Consider the following 16,052-nt stretch of genomic DNA (forward strand, 5'->3'; position numbering starts at 1 on the left):
GACAGCAAAGTTACCACAATATATTTTCTAGTCAGAATGGTATGTGACTGGGAGGGCAACCTCTGGATGGTGGTGTGCCTCTGCATTTTCTCCCTTTTCCATTTAGCTGGTAGAGGTCATGAGTCTGGTACCCTATAAGGAGTCCTGATGAACTGCTGCCGTGCAGTAGATGGTACAAACTGCTGCTACTATTGGTTGGGAGTGGTGTAAATAAATGATTGTGCCTACCAAGCAGACTGCATGTCCTGTATGGCGTCGAGCTTCCGGAAGCTGTCCTCACCCAGGGCAAGTGAAGAGTGTTTATCATGCTGCAATTTGATAATTCAAACCATAACTTGCGAATGCATTAAAGAATTTATAGTCATAAAATTCTTTGAAATATGCACTATGGCATCACTAATAAGGGTTAGACATACAGTGGATGTGGTGTCCTGAGAGGTATTGACGAACAGAAAGACTTCAATGTATAAAGAAGGACAGTTATCAGCCCTGAAAGCAGCATATGGAATACCTACTTTATTAGATACAGCAAAGAATATGAGAGTAGGGAGATTATAGTGCAACTTTATAAAACATTATTTGTGCCACAGCTGGAAATTTACTATAATCTAAAACATCTTGAAAAAAATATGAGTAGGGAATAAGATACAGTAGGAAGGATTTGAGTACACTGAGAAGTGTGCAGAGGAATTAACCAGAATTTTTTTTTGGGATGGAGCAGTTCAGTTATGAAGAGACTAGATTGACTGGGTTTATTTTTCTTGAACTAGAGAAAGCTGAAGGGGTAAGCAGGAGTGAGGACTAGATAGAGACAAAATTATAAAAGTAGAGAAAACATCGATTGTTGAAATATTTTCCTGCAGCAGAGGTATCCAAAATTTGATGGTAGAGATTTAGAATAAGGGCCTTGATGTTTAAGAACAATTGAACATTTCCTATCCAGAGAGAAGTTGGAATCTGGAATACACTGCATGAAGGGATGAAGGAGCTAAGTATTTTCACAACATTTAATAAGTACATTGGTGAATATTTAAATCACTGAAGTATAGAAGGCTACAGACAAGGTCCTGGTAAAAGGGATTAGTACAGATGGGTACTTCATGGTAAAGACCCTGCTTCTGCTAAAAGGATATTTGGATTCTTGGCAAGCAAGGGGTTGAAAGATTATCTGAGTAGCAGGAATGCAGAATTAAGGTTGTTAAATGGTAGAACACGATCAAGAAGATGCAAAAATCTACTTCTCTTCTAACTCATGCTCATGTGCTGCCAGTTTTATAACCCCCTCCAAATCCAAATCTTATTATTCATCAAGATTAGAATTTCACATGAAAGAACTCTCTATAGAAACAGGAGTACTCTATTTGCACCCAAAGAACTCAAGTAAGGAAACTCTAATAAACAGCACTGAATTTATATATGCAGTACAGGTAATCTGGCATGCTTGGGACCTTGTTACAGGATTTTTTGGACTATTGGATGTTATTCCCTCCTTTCTCTATTCCCTACTCTGACCATTCACTTTTTCTCACTTGCCTATCACTTCTCCTGTGTCCCCTTCTCCTTCCCTTTCTCCTCTGGCCCACTCTCTTCTCCTATCAGATTCTTTCTTCTCTAGCCCTGACCTTTCCCACCCACCTGCCTACACCTATCACCTTCCAACTAGCCTCTTTCCCCTTCCTCCACTGTTTTTATTCAGGCATTTTCCCTCTTCCTCCTTAAGTCCTGATGAAGGGTCTCAGCCTGAAACATTAACTGTTTACTCTTTTCCATAGATGCTGCCTAACCTGCTGAGATCCACAACACACACAAAATTCTAGAGGGCCTGCTGAGTTCCTCCAGCATATTGTGTGTATTGCTTTGGATTTCCAAGATCTGCAGACACCCTCATGTTCATATTCCAATACGTTTTTGGTGCACTTGCTTTCATGATATTTTACATTATTATAATAAGTTTCCAGAGAACCTGGTAATTTTAAACAACATACTCAAAATGCTGGAGGAACTCTGAGGTGTCTCGGCCCAAAATGCTGACTGTACTCTTTTCCATAGATGCTGTCTGGACTGCCGAGTTCCTCCAGCATTTTGTGTGTGTGGCTTGGATTTCTAGCATCTGCAAATTTTCTCTTGTTTCTGATCATTTTAAAGGTGCATGAGAAAAGAGACACTGTTCATTTAAAAGAGAACATGGGAGCCAGCAACTCAGAAGGGAGTTTGCAAACTAGGGTCCTAGAAAGTCAGAAGGGCAAACCAGATGCCAAACATCAAGAGTTCTGAATGGCCAGCTAGTGCTTTATCAGCATTTTACTGTATGACAAGTTTTAAAGTTAAATCCTTCAAGTAGTAAGAAAAACCATGTACAGAATAAGTACTTGTTAAAATATTTTATGGGTGATTACTGAATCTGATATTCAGAGGTAACAATCATCTAACAATGACAAAACAGAGAACATGGGCTAAAAAGACATATACATACTTCAGATTCTCAACAAATACAATATTTTTATTTTGTACATAAGCTACAATATTTCATATTATACTTCAGCATCATGAAATACCTATACTCAAATCATGATTGAACTAGCTTTAATTATTTAATAACGATTAGATGGTTTTCAATTTAGCTCAATGCATATATCATGTAAAGAAGGGAAAGAAAACTCCCTATCATTTCCTCCATAATCTTGTTTCACACTTCAGAACTGATTCAAATGCACTACAAGAGTACTTAGATGAATTTAAATCTGGTTGCTTACAGCAACAAGCCACAACCAAACATGTACTGCAATGCTGCAAGTAACAAGAAATGAGTAAGAAGCACATAATTTGTATGGAATTATTGAATTGTATGTAAATTTCCTCTGGTCTTCATTTTCCTGTTAAAAGTAGTCAGCTTAGATTGTAAAAAGTTGCTTTTGATTCTTTCACAAGTTTGGTTTTCTTCCTCTTGAAAAATTCTTCTCATAAATTTACACAGTTGTCACCACAATGTCACGTTAGCAAGAATTAAGTGACACCAATTGTAATGGCACAAAGCCTCTTCCACCTGTATTCACAGAACCTTCAGGAACTTGTATCTCCTGATTCTGGCTAAATAAATAAAAGCAAATGTTGTCGACTCTCCCAATGCCTAAACATTTTGTTTGCTGAATAAAAAGCACATATATGTCACCATATACAACCCTGAAATTCATTTTCTTGTGGGCATACTCAGCAAATCTATAGGATAGTAACAAGATCAATGAACGATTACCTAGAGTGCAAAAGAAAACAAACTATGCAAATGCAAACATAAATAAATAACAATTGTGAGAACTTGAGATAATGAGATAAAGAGTCCTTAAAGTGAGATCACTGGTTATAGAACATTTCAATGAAGGGCAAGTGAGAGTAGTTATTCTTTTTATTCAAGAGCCCGATGGTTGAGCAATAGTATATGTTCCTGAACTTGCTGGTGTGAATCCTGAATCTCTTGTACATTCTACCTGATGGCAGCAGCGAGAAGAGAGCATGATGTGGATGGTGGGTATCCCTGATGATGGATGCTGCTTTCCTGTAACAGTGTTTTATGTATATGTGCTCAATGGTTGGGAGGGCTTTATCCGTGATGTACTAGGCTGAATCCACTACCTTTTGTAGGACTTCTGTTCAGCATTGGTGTTTCCTCAGTAGGCCATGAGGTAGCCAGTCAATATACTCTCCACTACACACTTGTAGAAGTTTATCAAAATTTTAGCCAAGCCATACAGACGTGGAGCTTTACTAGGTTTAGTTCAAAGGTTGTACTGATCTTACAGGAATTACCAAGGCTGATATAAATTAGCTGCAATTAACATTAGAGATCCCAGATCAAGGAGAGTAGAGTTTATTTATTTTATTTCTCTTATTTAGAGATATAGCACGGCACAGGCCCTACCAATAGAACAAGCCTGTGCTGATCAATTACACCCATATGACCAATTCACCTACTATTTCACGTGAATTTGGAATGTGGGAGAAAACTAGAGCACCCGGAAGAAACCCACATTGTCATGGGCAGAACGTACAATATAACCTCCTTATGGACAGCGGAAGAATAGAACCTGGATTGCTGATGCTGTAATATTGTTACACTAAGTGCAATGATACCATGCTGCCAAAGACTCATCTTGGCCCCTGTATGAAGGTGCAGAGTTCAACAGTGCTGCATAATCGGTGAGTAAAAGTGCTTAGAAGAATGTCCATTTTTACTTTAAAAAAGGCTGTATCCAATTACATGAGATAACAGCCAAGGTCAAAGTCATAATTCTTTGATTAATATCTTTGACACAATAAGCAAATAATTATACTAAACAGAAACACCACACTGTATGCATCACACATCAAAGTTGCTGGTGAACGCAGCAGGCCAGGCAGCATCTCTAGGAAGAGGTACAGTCGACGTTTCAGGCCGAGACCCTTCGTCAGGACTAACTGAAGGAAGAGTTAGTAAGAAATCTCTTACTAACTCTTCCTGCAGTTAGTCCTGACGAAGGGTCTCGGCCTGAAACGTCGACTGTACCTCTTCCTAGAGATGCTGCCTGGCCTGCTGCGTTCACCAGCAACTTTGATGTGTGTTGCTTGAATTTCCAGCATCTGCAGAATTCATGTTGTTTACACTGCATGCATGCTTTGCATTAGAGAATCTCTGAAAACTACTAAAGCAAAATCATATACTTGTCTCTGTATTACATTTACTAGCACTTGTAAATGTAATAGCAGAATTCCAACTTTTGATCTAATTCTCAGAGGTTCTTTATTATTTAAAGAATTCCCTCAGCTCTTGAATTTCAAGCAACTGGCTGTTTCTCTCCTGAAGCCATTAACTTTTCATACTCCATGGACAGCTTAACTGGTTAGTTATGGTTGTCCCAAAACAGAACTAATAAAGAATCCAAACAGAATTATAAATGCATTTTGTCCAAAGAATCAGCACATTATGCAACATTTATCATTTATAATCCTTCTGGAAAAGTAGAGTGTAATGCAATGCACATTTCCCCAATGAAAAGCCAGGAAAGATCAGAAAAGAGCTTGATGAATAGGTTAGAGTCTGAGATAAGTTTGAGTGGCTGAAGCTGCATTTTAACTAAAATATCTATTTTATTTAAAGATAAATCGCAGTTACAGGCCCTTCAGGCCCAATGAGACCGTGTATGCCTGACTACATCAATGTGACCAATTAATCAAATCATGCATCTTTGAAATGTAGGAGGAAACCGGAGCACCTGGAGGAAACCCACACGGTCAAGAGGAGAACGTACAAACTCCTTACAGACAGTGGCTGAATTGAACCTGGGTCGCTAGCACTGTAAAAGCATTATGCTAACCACTACTCTACTAAAGAAAATCTGTTTAAGAAAATAAACAGTTTTAAGTTACCTATGCAAGAAAAACAAGATGGGTGATAAAAAACAAAGCTCGCAAATCTGAATAAGTCAGACCACAATACAGCTAATGTTGATAGGAAAAAAAGCAATAATAGCTAGATTTATCAATTAGCAAACTGACAAAACTTTTCTTATTATGAAATGTTGACATACAGTTGTCACTGGTGTGGAAAGGGCAACACTAAAGTCAAGATATTGAGGATAAAGTAAGTAGCAAGTGCAGACTGACAATGCGTGGTTTAAACTTTGCAGGGCCAAAATATGAAGAAAATTTCATATTTTTCCCCCATTACTCTTCCATCATTTCTACTTCCTCAATCTCCTTGTCTATTTTTTCTCTTAAAAAAGTTTTTGTCTGAATGCAACTCACTTTTTATTAAGAGTGCATTGCTTTTCACAAATCAACCGCAATGCTTTTTTTCATATTTTCTGTGAAAGTGAGGCATTTTCGTAGACATGAATATTTCAATTAATCATAACCAGGCCTGATAAATACAAAGACAAAAAGAAGCTATAACCAAGATGCCAATTTGACCTCATATGTAAATATTATTAAATGTGCAAACTACCTTCAAATAAATTTGCAAAACCACTAAGTAAATGTTATCCTGAGAAGAAATGTATTTGATCAGGTTTAATTTGACTGATACATCTTGAAAGAGTTGCATTGTATATGTTTTGATTGTAAAATTAGCCTAAAATTATCAAAACCAATGGTCTTAGGCAAAAATATCAGCTGTGTACATACATCTACTGATGCTTCTGGACACATTTTCAGTGATGTTCCTGGAATCATCGGGTGTTTCGGGTCTTTCAACATCATACAACCTCCTCCAGGTGACCCAGCTGGGGCTGATCAGACCCCAGCTTGTGTCCAGATGGCTAGTTACTTATGACTCCATGGCTCCCCTCTTTTGAGCCACAGCCATCTTGAGGCCCTCTCTGCCGCATCGGTGGTACTGCGGATGGCTCTCCTCTTCCTCTGTCCCTCGATGCCCAAAATGCTGAAGGCTCTAACTAAAGAATGGGCTATGAATCCCCTACAACCAACCTCCACTGGGAAACACCTCGCTCTCCATCCAGCCTGCTGACAGTTGCTGACCAGTCCTGCGTACTTGGAGAGCTTCCTTTCAAAGGCCTCTTCCAAGCTATCTTCCCATGGGACTGTCAGTTCCAGCAGCACCACTTGCTTAGTAGACTCAGACACTAGGACAATGTCTGGTCTCAGGGTGGTGGCTGTGATATGGTTGGGGAACTTCAGCTGCCCTTCGAGGTCCACCAACAGCTGCCAGTCCCTTGCAAAACCAAATCCAGGCTTTTGGGAAAGGCCATCTCTTCAAGTAAAAGTTTCAATGAATACATATAAAAATTATCAAACAGCATTTTAACTTTCTTTGTATACAGCTTTATTCTGGGCTCAACAAAGTTCAGCTACAGAACAAAAAAATCTGGGACATCATATTGCAACCTTACAAAGTGCTGGTTAATATGCACTTGGAAAATTGTGACTGCTATGCTACAGGAAGGATATGATTGTGCTGGAGGAGTGCAGAAGAGATTCATCTGGATGTGACCTGGATTGAAGTACTCTAATGATAAGAAGTGATTGAACAGTCTGGGTTTTGTATTCCCTGGAACAAAAGAGGCTGAGAGTTAACCTGATTAGGGTATATAAAATTACAGTGCCTACAAAAGTATTCACCCCCCCCCGGAAGTTTTCATGTTTCATTGTTTTACAACATTGAATCACAGTGCATTTAACTTGGCTTTTTTGACACTGATGAACAGAAAAAGACTCTTTCGTGTCAAAGTGAAAACAACTTACTACAAAGTGATGTAAATTAATTACAAATATAAAGTACAAAATAATTGATTATATAAGTATTCACCCCTTCAAGTCAGTATTTAGTAGATGCACCTTTGGCAGCAATTACAGCCTTCAATCTGTGTGGATAGGTCTCTAACAGCTTTGCACATCTGAGTTGTCATAGGTCTCCTAGTGGCCTCCTTCACTAGTCCCCTCCTTGCACAGTCACTCAGTTTTTGAGGACGGCCTGCTTTAGGCAGATTTACAGCTGTGCCATATTCTTTCCATTTCTTGATGAACAACTTAACTGTACTCCAAGGGATATTCAGTGACTTGGAAATTTTCTTGTATACATCTCCTGAATTGTGCTTTTCAATACCTTTTCATGGAGTGTTGATCTGCCACTCTATCGGAGGCCTTTAGGTTCAGACCCAGGGAATAACTGTCAAACAACATTTACTTAAAAGTACATACTGTTTATTAGCAAGCTCGTCTTGACTTACTATTCCGGGGGACTCGAACCGCCTGTCTTGGCTTACTATTCTGGGGGACTCGAACTACCCATCTTGATTTACTATTCCGGGGGACTCGAACCGCCCGTCTGAACTGCGGGCTGCCCCGTAGAAGGGGAAAGCTATCATCCAGAAGCGCAGCAGTTGTGAGATTGCTCACTTGTGCCGTAGGAGGGAAGGGTGCATTCACATGTGGGGTACAAGGTAAGCCAGGAAGCAGCATCCCATCCAATTTCTGCTCTCTTGTTGGTCGTAGCTGCCATGTCCGAGCCGAGTGGTGAATCGTGTCTGATCAGTAGGAGTAAGGGTGGCCATAGTCAGAGGGAACAAATCTCGGGAGTTAGCAGAATAAATAGTCAGGACAGTTCTTAAATAATTACAGAACCCTTGGGGGTCGACCTTTTTGTCAGGGGCGGCATTCAGTATACCACAGAGTTCGGAAGGGGTCCAGGGTTTATGGATTTGCATAGGTGCTCGTCCCGCCACTCCAGCTTGTGAGTTAGGATATGTCCTCATGGGCAATTGATACTGAGTCTGTAGGTAAAACCAATGGCACTTGTTCAGGGGTCCGGTCTGACTGCGCGTGGGGATTGGGCTTCCTAACCATTCTGGAGGAATGGCGATGCAATGACTGTCCAGTTGGTGATTGAGGCACCAGGGCAAGAACCATATGGGGTGAGGAACCTGACCATGGTAAAACAGGCACTGTACAGCTGTGGATAGTACAACAGGATTATTATGTCACCCTCCCCATTCCCAATCATCATTAGTATCGTTTGCGGAAATTGGTCGGTATGTCTGGATAAAGGCGGGGTACCCCAGAATTACTCTTATTTTCTATTTCCCTTTTCCCTTTATTTGTTCTTTCATGGCCAGTACGTTTTTGTCTTCATGGTGTAGTTTTTTTGCCAGGATACTGGCTCACTAGCAACTGAACCTTCCAGATACAGATGTATTTTTACTACAATCACTTGAAACACTTGACTGCACAGAGGTCTTCAAAAACAGCTCTCCATTTAACTAATGATGTGACTTCTGCAACCAACTGGCTGCACCAGTGTTGATTTGGTGTGTCAGGGTGAATACCTATGCAATCAATTATTTTGTTTTAAACTTGTTATTAATTTAGGTCACTTTGTAGTTAGCTGTTTTCACTTTGACACAAAAGGGTCTTTTTCTGTTGATCAGTGTCAAAAAACAAATTAAATCCACTGTGATTCAAAACTTCCAAGGGGGAGGAATGAGTATTTATTCATATATACAAAATATGAATAGTTTGTGTACAAATATACAAAAAAAATTGTATTTTTCATCAATATACAGTGTAATCTAGATGAGTACTACCAGGAGGTATTATTCTATGTATCGTATGTCTTTGTCCTTCTCAATTGTGAAGGTCTCACGCTTGGGAAGTGTATCAAAATAGCCTCAGTAAGTAGCTGCAATCCAGTCTGCAAATGATGCATATTAAACCATATTGCAAATGTAGTATAAGGAGTGAATGTTTAAGATGCCAATTAAGCATAATGCTTTTACTTGGATGATGCCAAATTTTTAAGTATGTTTTTGAATGTGCATTTATCCAGGCAGGAGGAAAGCATTTTATCACATTCTCCACTTGGGCAACACAGATTGTGGAAAGTCTATGTGGCGATAGAAGACAAGCCACTTGCCACAAGATATTTTCCAGCATTGCCAATGCTGCTGGGGGTATGGAGTCAGAGTTGTGGAGCACAGGACCTCTCTCTTAGGCCCACCACAAAGAACCAATACTAACCAATAATACTTCGGAGCAGAATTAGGCCATTTGACGCATTGAGTATGATTCGCCATTCTAGCATGGCTGATTTATTATCCTCCTCAACACCATTCTCCTGACTTCTGCCTGTAACTTTTGACACCCTTACTTATCAAAAATGTGTCAACCTCCACGTTAAGTATAGCCAATGATTCAGCCTCTACAGCTGTCTGGAGCAATGAACTCCATAGATTCACCAGCTTCTGGCTAAAGAAATTCCTCATTTCTATTCTAAAGGGATGTCCTTCTATTCTGAGGCTCTCCCCTCTGGTCCTACACTTCCTCACTATTGGAAACATCCTCTCAATAGCCATTCTATCTAGGACTTTCAATATTCGCTAGGTCTCAACGAGACACACCTCCTCTATTTATTCAAAACTCCACTGAATCCTTGAGCTATCAAATGCTCCTTATCAGTTTACCCTTTCCTTCCCAGTACAATCCTCGTGAACCTTCTGTGGACCCTCTGGACTACATTTACCTGCATCAATGATTTCTCAGGTAACAGACAGGCAGTCATTCTTTGTCTACCTCCATACAGTGGCATTATAAATCTGAATGCAACAAGATATGATGAAAACTGCCATGTTACTTATGGAGTACAGAGAGTCTGTACTCCTAATTAGTATCTAGTTATTGCCAAATAATCCTGAATGGAAAACGTAGGCTTTCACATTTTAGTGAAATACACACAGAGGTCGTAACAACTCCATGTTAGATAAACAAGTTAACTCGGGCATTTCAGCAGCAAACTATATCTAACAAATTTGAAATATGCTAATTTATGAACTTCAATCACAAAGTTTGTTGTTACAAAGAAAGGGATGGACCGACAGCTTTCAAACATGATACTGCAGTGCGAGACCTCTGGGAGTCCATGCTATTCAGCCTGAGGCACAAATTCAGTTACTTCCTATTTAAAATGTACTATCATTTTTCCAGTTTAATAATTCAATTAACAAACTTTTAAGATGCTGCAAACAAAAACAACACAGTCAATGAAGATTTGAAGAAAAATCAAAAGCGTGGTCAAAGTGCATTAAAAAAAAGGGGAGCAATTCAGTGATAGATTGCAAAAATCAGATCTGCAAAAGCAAGGTGGGGGGGTGGTGGCATGGTAGCGCAGTGGTGAACATAACGTGATTACAGTGCAGCAATCCACATTGTCCCTGTGACCATGTGGGTTTCCCTAGTTGCTCTTGTTTCTTCCCACATTCCAAAAGATATACAGGATAGTAGGTCAATTGCTCATATGGGTGTAAGTGGGCAACACGTGCTCATTAGGCCTAAAGGGCCTGTTAGCATGCTGTATCTCTAAATAAAATAAAATACCCCATTGGTATAGACGACAGGAGATCAAAAATGCAACAAACTAAGCTGTGATAGGATTTATAGATGTAAACTGGGTCGCTAGAAAGGTCCAGTGAATTTGTACACATCACAGGAGGAGGAACTGGAGCTCATAAAGAATAAAAAGTGGAATAAGCATCATTGACCATGTCATGATGAAGGGAATTTCAGGGCCAGAGAGGCAAGATAGACCTGTGGCTATGAATCAGACCTACTAATTCTAGTGCGCACAACTGGGTTTGCTAGACTTGTACTGCGGCAGGCCATCACTGGCCTCTTTGTCTCAACTCACACACCACAAATACCAAATGAGACGTTTCACTTTCAAGACTTGACAGTAAAATCAGGTTTGGGGAGCTGGATTGAATGGTGGTAATAGACCCATTTGGCACCTATGTTGAGGTCAGTGGTAGTGGTGCTGTAGAAATTACGGCAAAAGAAATATTTCATGCATGAAATAAATCAAGTAAGTAGCGGGAAAAGTGAATATCAGGGATTGAGTAAAATCTTGGTGTCAGATGGTCAAAAGGATTACAGAGGTCACAGAGATTATGGGAGAGAATGAAGTCTAGGGATAATGATGGAAATGAATAGGGGACTCACATCCATGAGGTCCCAATCTAGAACTGTAGTGGAAAGACTTAATTATCCCCAAGGTGTTCAAAAATGGTTATTCACTGAGCAATGGATTCCAAGATCCCTGCAATGCCCAAAAAACTGCAGTTCATGGAGAAAAGATGAAATTCTGGCACAGAAAGCATGTCAAAGGTATAAAACTGAATTTCCAAAGTGAAAATTGAAACTGTTATTTCATTTTACAGTGATAAACCATTATATATTACTAAATTGCTACATAACATTCCAGCTATCAACATAATTATCAGATTCAAACATAGCATCTCATCTTTTGAATGCACAGTGCATATACTCAAACACAATACCAGATTCAAGTTTCAGATAATGAGTCAGCTACTTCCATTTACATCCATCCCCTCAAGTCCCTCATTCGTTCTTCACTTCATTTTATTCTGTTGCTTTTGTCATTTCCCTCTATTCCATTTTTCTCTCCCCATGCTTTTTCCAAACATGATCTTTAACTTTAGCAAAAGACCACAGAACTGAAACACCAACTGTTTCTCTTCCCAAATTTGCAGTGCAACCTTCTGAGCATTTCTAAAAGTCTCAGCATTTTGCTTTTATATTACAATACTAGTAATTTTCACCAGGCAAAACAAAACAGCAAAAAGATAAATACCAATTAACCATTTAACCTTTATCACTCTGGTAAAATTCATTAATTTCAATTCGAAAAAATAACTATCAACAAGGATGCAGCAATGCCACTTAATCAAAGCTGACTGGGATTGATCTGTTATTTTGCCATTTTAAACTAAACAGATTAATTTATCACCTACAAGCTTCTTCTCCTTCCCCTCCCTCCCAATTGAGATACAACATGGAATAGGCCTTTCCAGCCCTTTGAACCATGCTGCCTAGCAATCCCCTTATTTAATCCTAGCCTAGTCACGGGACAATTTACAATGACCAATTATCCTACCAACTGGTATTTCCTTGGACTGTGGGAGGAAACCCATGCGATCACAGACAGGACACATAAACTCCTTTTACATGCGGCGGCAGGAATTGAACCCAGGTCACTGATACAGTAAGGGGCTGAGCTAACCACTGTGCCACCCAAAATTCTGGTTTCTGCCTCTTTCCTTTCCAGTTCTGATAAAGGGTCTCAGTCTGAAACATCGACTGACTATTCCCTCCACAGATGCTGCCCGACCTGCTGAAATCCTCCAGCATTTTGTGGATGTTGCTCGATTTCCAGCATCTGCAGAATCTCGTATAACAGATTAACTTTAATGTAATACTTTCTATCTCAATAGTATCACAATCATATTTACCAAAAGATTTTATATTTGCCACAAAATGAAGTAGAATTGGAAAACTCACTGAAATGACAATAATTGCTGAGTCATTGTTGAAGATAGTGAATTAATTAAGGTGGGCAAATAACAGACAATTGCTGGAAGTATGCTCCAGAATACAAGAATGAATACACAAAGCGTGATATAAAACTGTAAATTATTATTCACTTAAAATATCCATCTAACAGTGCAAATCAAGTCAACTTTATTTGAATGGAATTGAATTTCCATAAGTTAATGCACAACCCAGTTTATCTTCCTCAATTTATATTCAATTCCAGAATCACTTTTCTTCACATTTCTCATCCAGTGCCATATTAAAGGGAGACCATTATGATTCTTAAAAGTTGGATGATTTTATTATCTGACAAAATGCAAAAGAGCCAATCATGTTCCAAAATACTCAAATTGTTTTTGTTTTATCAATATGATCAACAGGTTTCCCACAATACAATGGATATTAAAACGTGCAATAGAAGTGCAATCACTGAGCCAGACAAGTACATTATAAATAATGTTAAATATTAGATATTAAGTTAATGAGGACAACATGTAAGGACACAGATACAAATAATTGAAATTAATTCCACGGCTAACCATGATCTGAATACAACTACTATTTTCTAACATTCATCTAAGTTTGCTAATTCTTATAAAGAATTATTTTACAACATAATTGTGTTCAGCAATTTCCAAACATCATCCTCAATGTTCCATCTTTCATAATCAAGGTTTCAGGATAAAAAAAATAGTTTGTGTTTATTTCTTCTAGATTATATTAAGAACTCAAGCTCTTCAACTACAATAATTAATTTTGTATCACAGCTCTATTTCATGAATACAAATTATTCCACCATCTCACAAAAGTATTAGTGAACTAGAATAATTATTTCATCTCACTAATATTTTATTGATGCTACACTCCAATGTTTAATTCACATTATATGGATTGAAATACACAGGGAATAATGAGCTCCATTCAGATGAAGTAAAATGGGTGATTTTAATAAAAAAAATTAAACTGGTTCACTATTTTGGATGACAATGCATAATATTATCCTTAAATGGTTCATACTCCATGCAAGATAATCAGTTATCAACATTTACACTGAAGTAAAACCTTAACTTTTTTCTAAAATCTTAAATTTGTATACTTTAGAGCTTTCTTATCCAACAGGTAAAGCAGACATTACAATTTTAATGTTAAGCTATTTAGCATAAAAAGGAAACATGAGATTATTGCTATTGATACATAAATTGAAGCTTTGGTATTGTGGTATTTTAAACCCACAATTCAATAAGATATAGTAACATATTTCTTTTTAAATACTTCCACTATGGTTCCTTGAACACCAGCAACAGAGTTAATTGTTCAACAAACTCAAATGAGAACTGTGTTCAGTCAATCAGATCTTCCAATGCTCTTTGGATACTGGAATGCACTGTCTGCAGAGATGAAGGAGGCAGATTCCATTTGTGGCATTCATGAAGAAACTATATAAATAAATAGTTGGTAAAAGCTGGAAGCCTGAAGAGAAAGGACCAATGAGTGCTGCTCCAGTAGAGAGCCAATATGGACCTGATGGGTTGAATGGAGACACAAGAGTGTGCAGATGCTAGAATCTGGAGCAACAAACAATCTAGGAGTACCTAACCTGCAATCCACTGACCCCTCGGTCAATAGCAAGGCTCCATGGCATAACAGAAGATTGGGAAACCCTGTCAGCTGGATGAATTCAGAGGGCTGAGCGGCATGTGTTAAGAGAAAAGGAACTAAGGAAACCCTGCATCAGAATTCCGGAACAGATGGGTCAAATTGCATCCTTCTGTGCTATATACAGTGATTTGATGAAAGGAGGCAGAAATACCATACACGACTAGGATCAACTCCAACAATGCATTAAACCTTTTAATACACACTCATTCAGCTCCCCCCCAAAAAAAAGGATTTTTAATGTTCTTCTCCAGGGCCTTTATCCCTTTAACCAGTAAAGGTGCGATCGCACATTGTCTGGAGCACGTCACATGCCTTCACCCAGTCCCCTCGCCAGCGGCGGCAGCAGGCGCACACCATTTACGTCACTCCCACCAACGGGAACTTTTTACTCCGTCTGCCGCTCAAAATTAACCAACTGGCGAAAGGGGAAGGCGGGGTGGATGCGGGCGGGCAAGTGTATGCCACCTCCGGGAATGGGTTCCGCGGAACCCGGTGGGTATGTCAGGCCTGGCACCCGGCGCGACAACCCCGCCCCACAGCGGCAGTGGAGGTAAGGCCTGACCTCTAATAATCAGACTCACCTTCCGCCACGTCCTCGTCGACAGCGCCTTTCACCTGGGAGAAGCACCACTGCAGGTCGTTGTTACCGCCGACTCCGATCCCTGGCAAAGGCAAAACACACGCTGTCAGTGACGGCAGGCCTGGCGAGGGGGAGGGAGTGGGGAATCCGGAGACTTCGACATGCACCCGTTCTTACCCGCCATGGCCTTCAGCTGCTCCCGCTGGCTGGGTGGGCGGGTGCTCCCCGGCGATTTGGCTTGGAAGACGATGGCGAGGAGGAAAACATCGATCAGCGCCGGCGGACTGTCAGCAACCTGGCAAGATGGCGGACACCGCCCGACGACATGATTCGGTGACGTCGCTCTGTGCGCGCTGCCGAGCGCCTTAAAGGGGCCGCGTCACGGTGTGTGTGTGTGTGTGTGTGTGTGTGGGAGCGCGCACAGGCAGGAGACAGGAATCCGAAAGCGCAGTAACGTACGAGGCTGCAGAATGAAGAGGACAGCTCAGTACATCACGGGCACATCCCTACCCACCATCGGCAATACTTAGAGAAGGCAACATCTGTCATCAAATATCCCCACCATCCTCCCCATGTCATTTTCTTTTAGCTGCCATTGGGTCCTATTCTCATGTTCAAGAACAGCTACTCCCCATTAACCATTGGGTTCATACATCAACTTGCCGAGCCCAAATCACTAACACAAGAGATTCTGCAGATAGCGGAAATCTTGAGCAACACACACGCAAAATGCTGGAGAAACTCAGCAAGACACTAATCTCTGTCTCAGTATAGCAACACTGTGACCGCGTTGCACTGCAGTGGACTTTATTTGTATAAGGTGATGATAGAGCGAAGAATCAGCATACTTTTGTCAGGGTGCCAATGGCTAATGCGAGAGGGGATGTTTAAAGTGATTGGAGCAATGTATACGGTGGATGTGAGGGGCAGGTTTTACACAGAGAGT

The 16,052-nt window shown here is 40.1% G+C and overlaps 1 protein-coding gene across 3 annotated transcripts in view; it reads right to left on the reverse strand.

Moving 5' to 3' along the window:
* ppp2r2d (protein phosphatase 2, regulatory subunit B, delta) overlaps window positions 1–15,444 on the reverse strand; it is a 55,988-nt gene extending 40,544 nt beyond the window's left edge. For 2 of the 3 annotated variants that reach the window (XM_063071796.1, XM_063071794.1), the window contains exons 1-2: window positions 15,284–15,444; window positions 15,108–15,188 (exon numbers count right to left, since the gene is read on the reverse strand). In XM_063071796.1, coding sequence (XP_062927866.1) covers window positions 15,108–15,188; window positions 15,284–15,290 — 88 coding nt within the window. In that variant the 5' untranslated portion in view covers window positions 15,291–15,444. Of the gene's footprint in view, window positions 1–15,107; window positions 15,189–15,283 lie in introns of those variants that run through there. The other variant, XM_063071795.1, reaches the window with a different exon arrangement.
* Window positions 15,445–16,052: the final 608 nt, after the last annotated feature.

The sequence above is a fragment of the Mobula hypostoma genome, chromosome 19 (genome assembly GCF_963921235.1).
Source record: "Mobula hypostoma chromosome 19, sMobHyp1.1, whole genome shotgun sequence".
NCBI classification, from domain to species: domain Eukaryota; kingdom Metazoa; phylum Chordata; class Chondrichthyes; order Myliobatiformes; family Myliobatidae; genus Mobula; species Mobula hypostoma.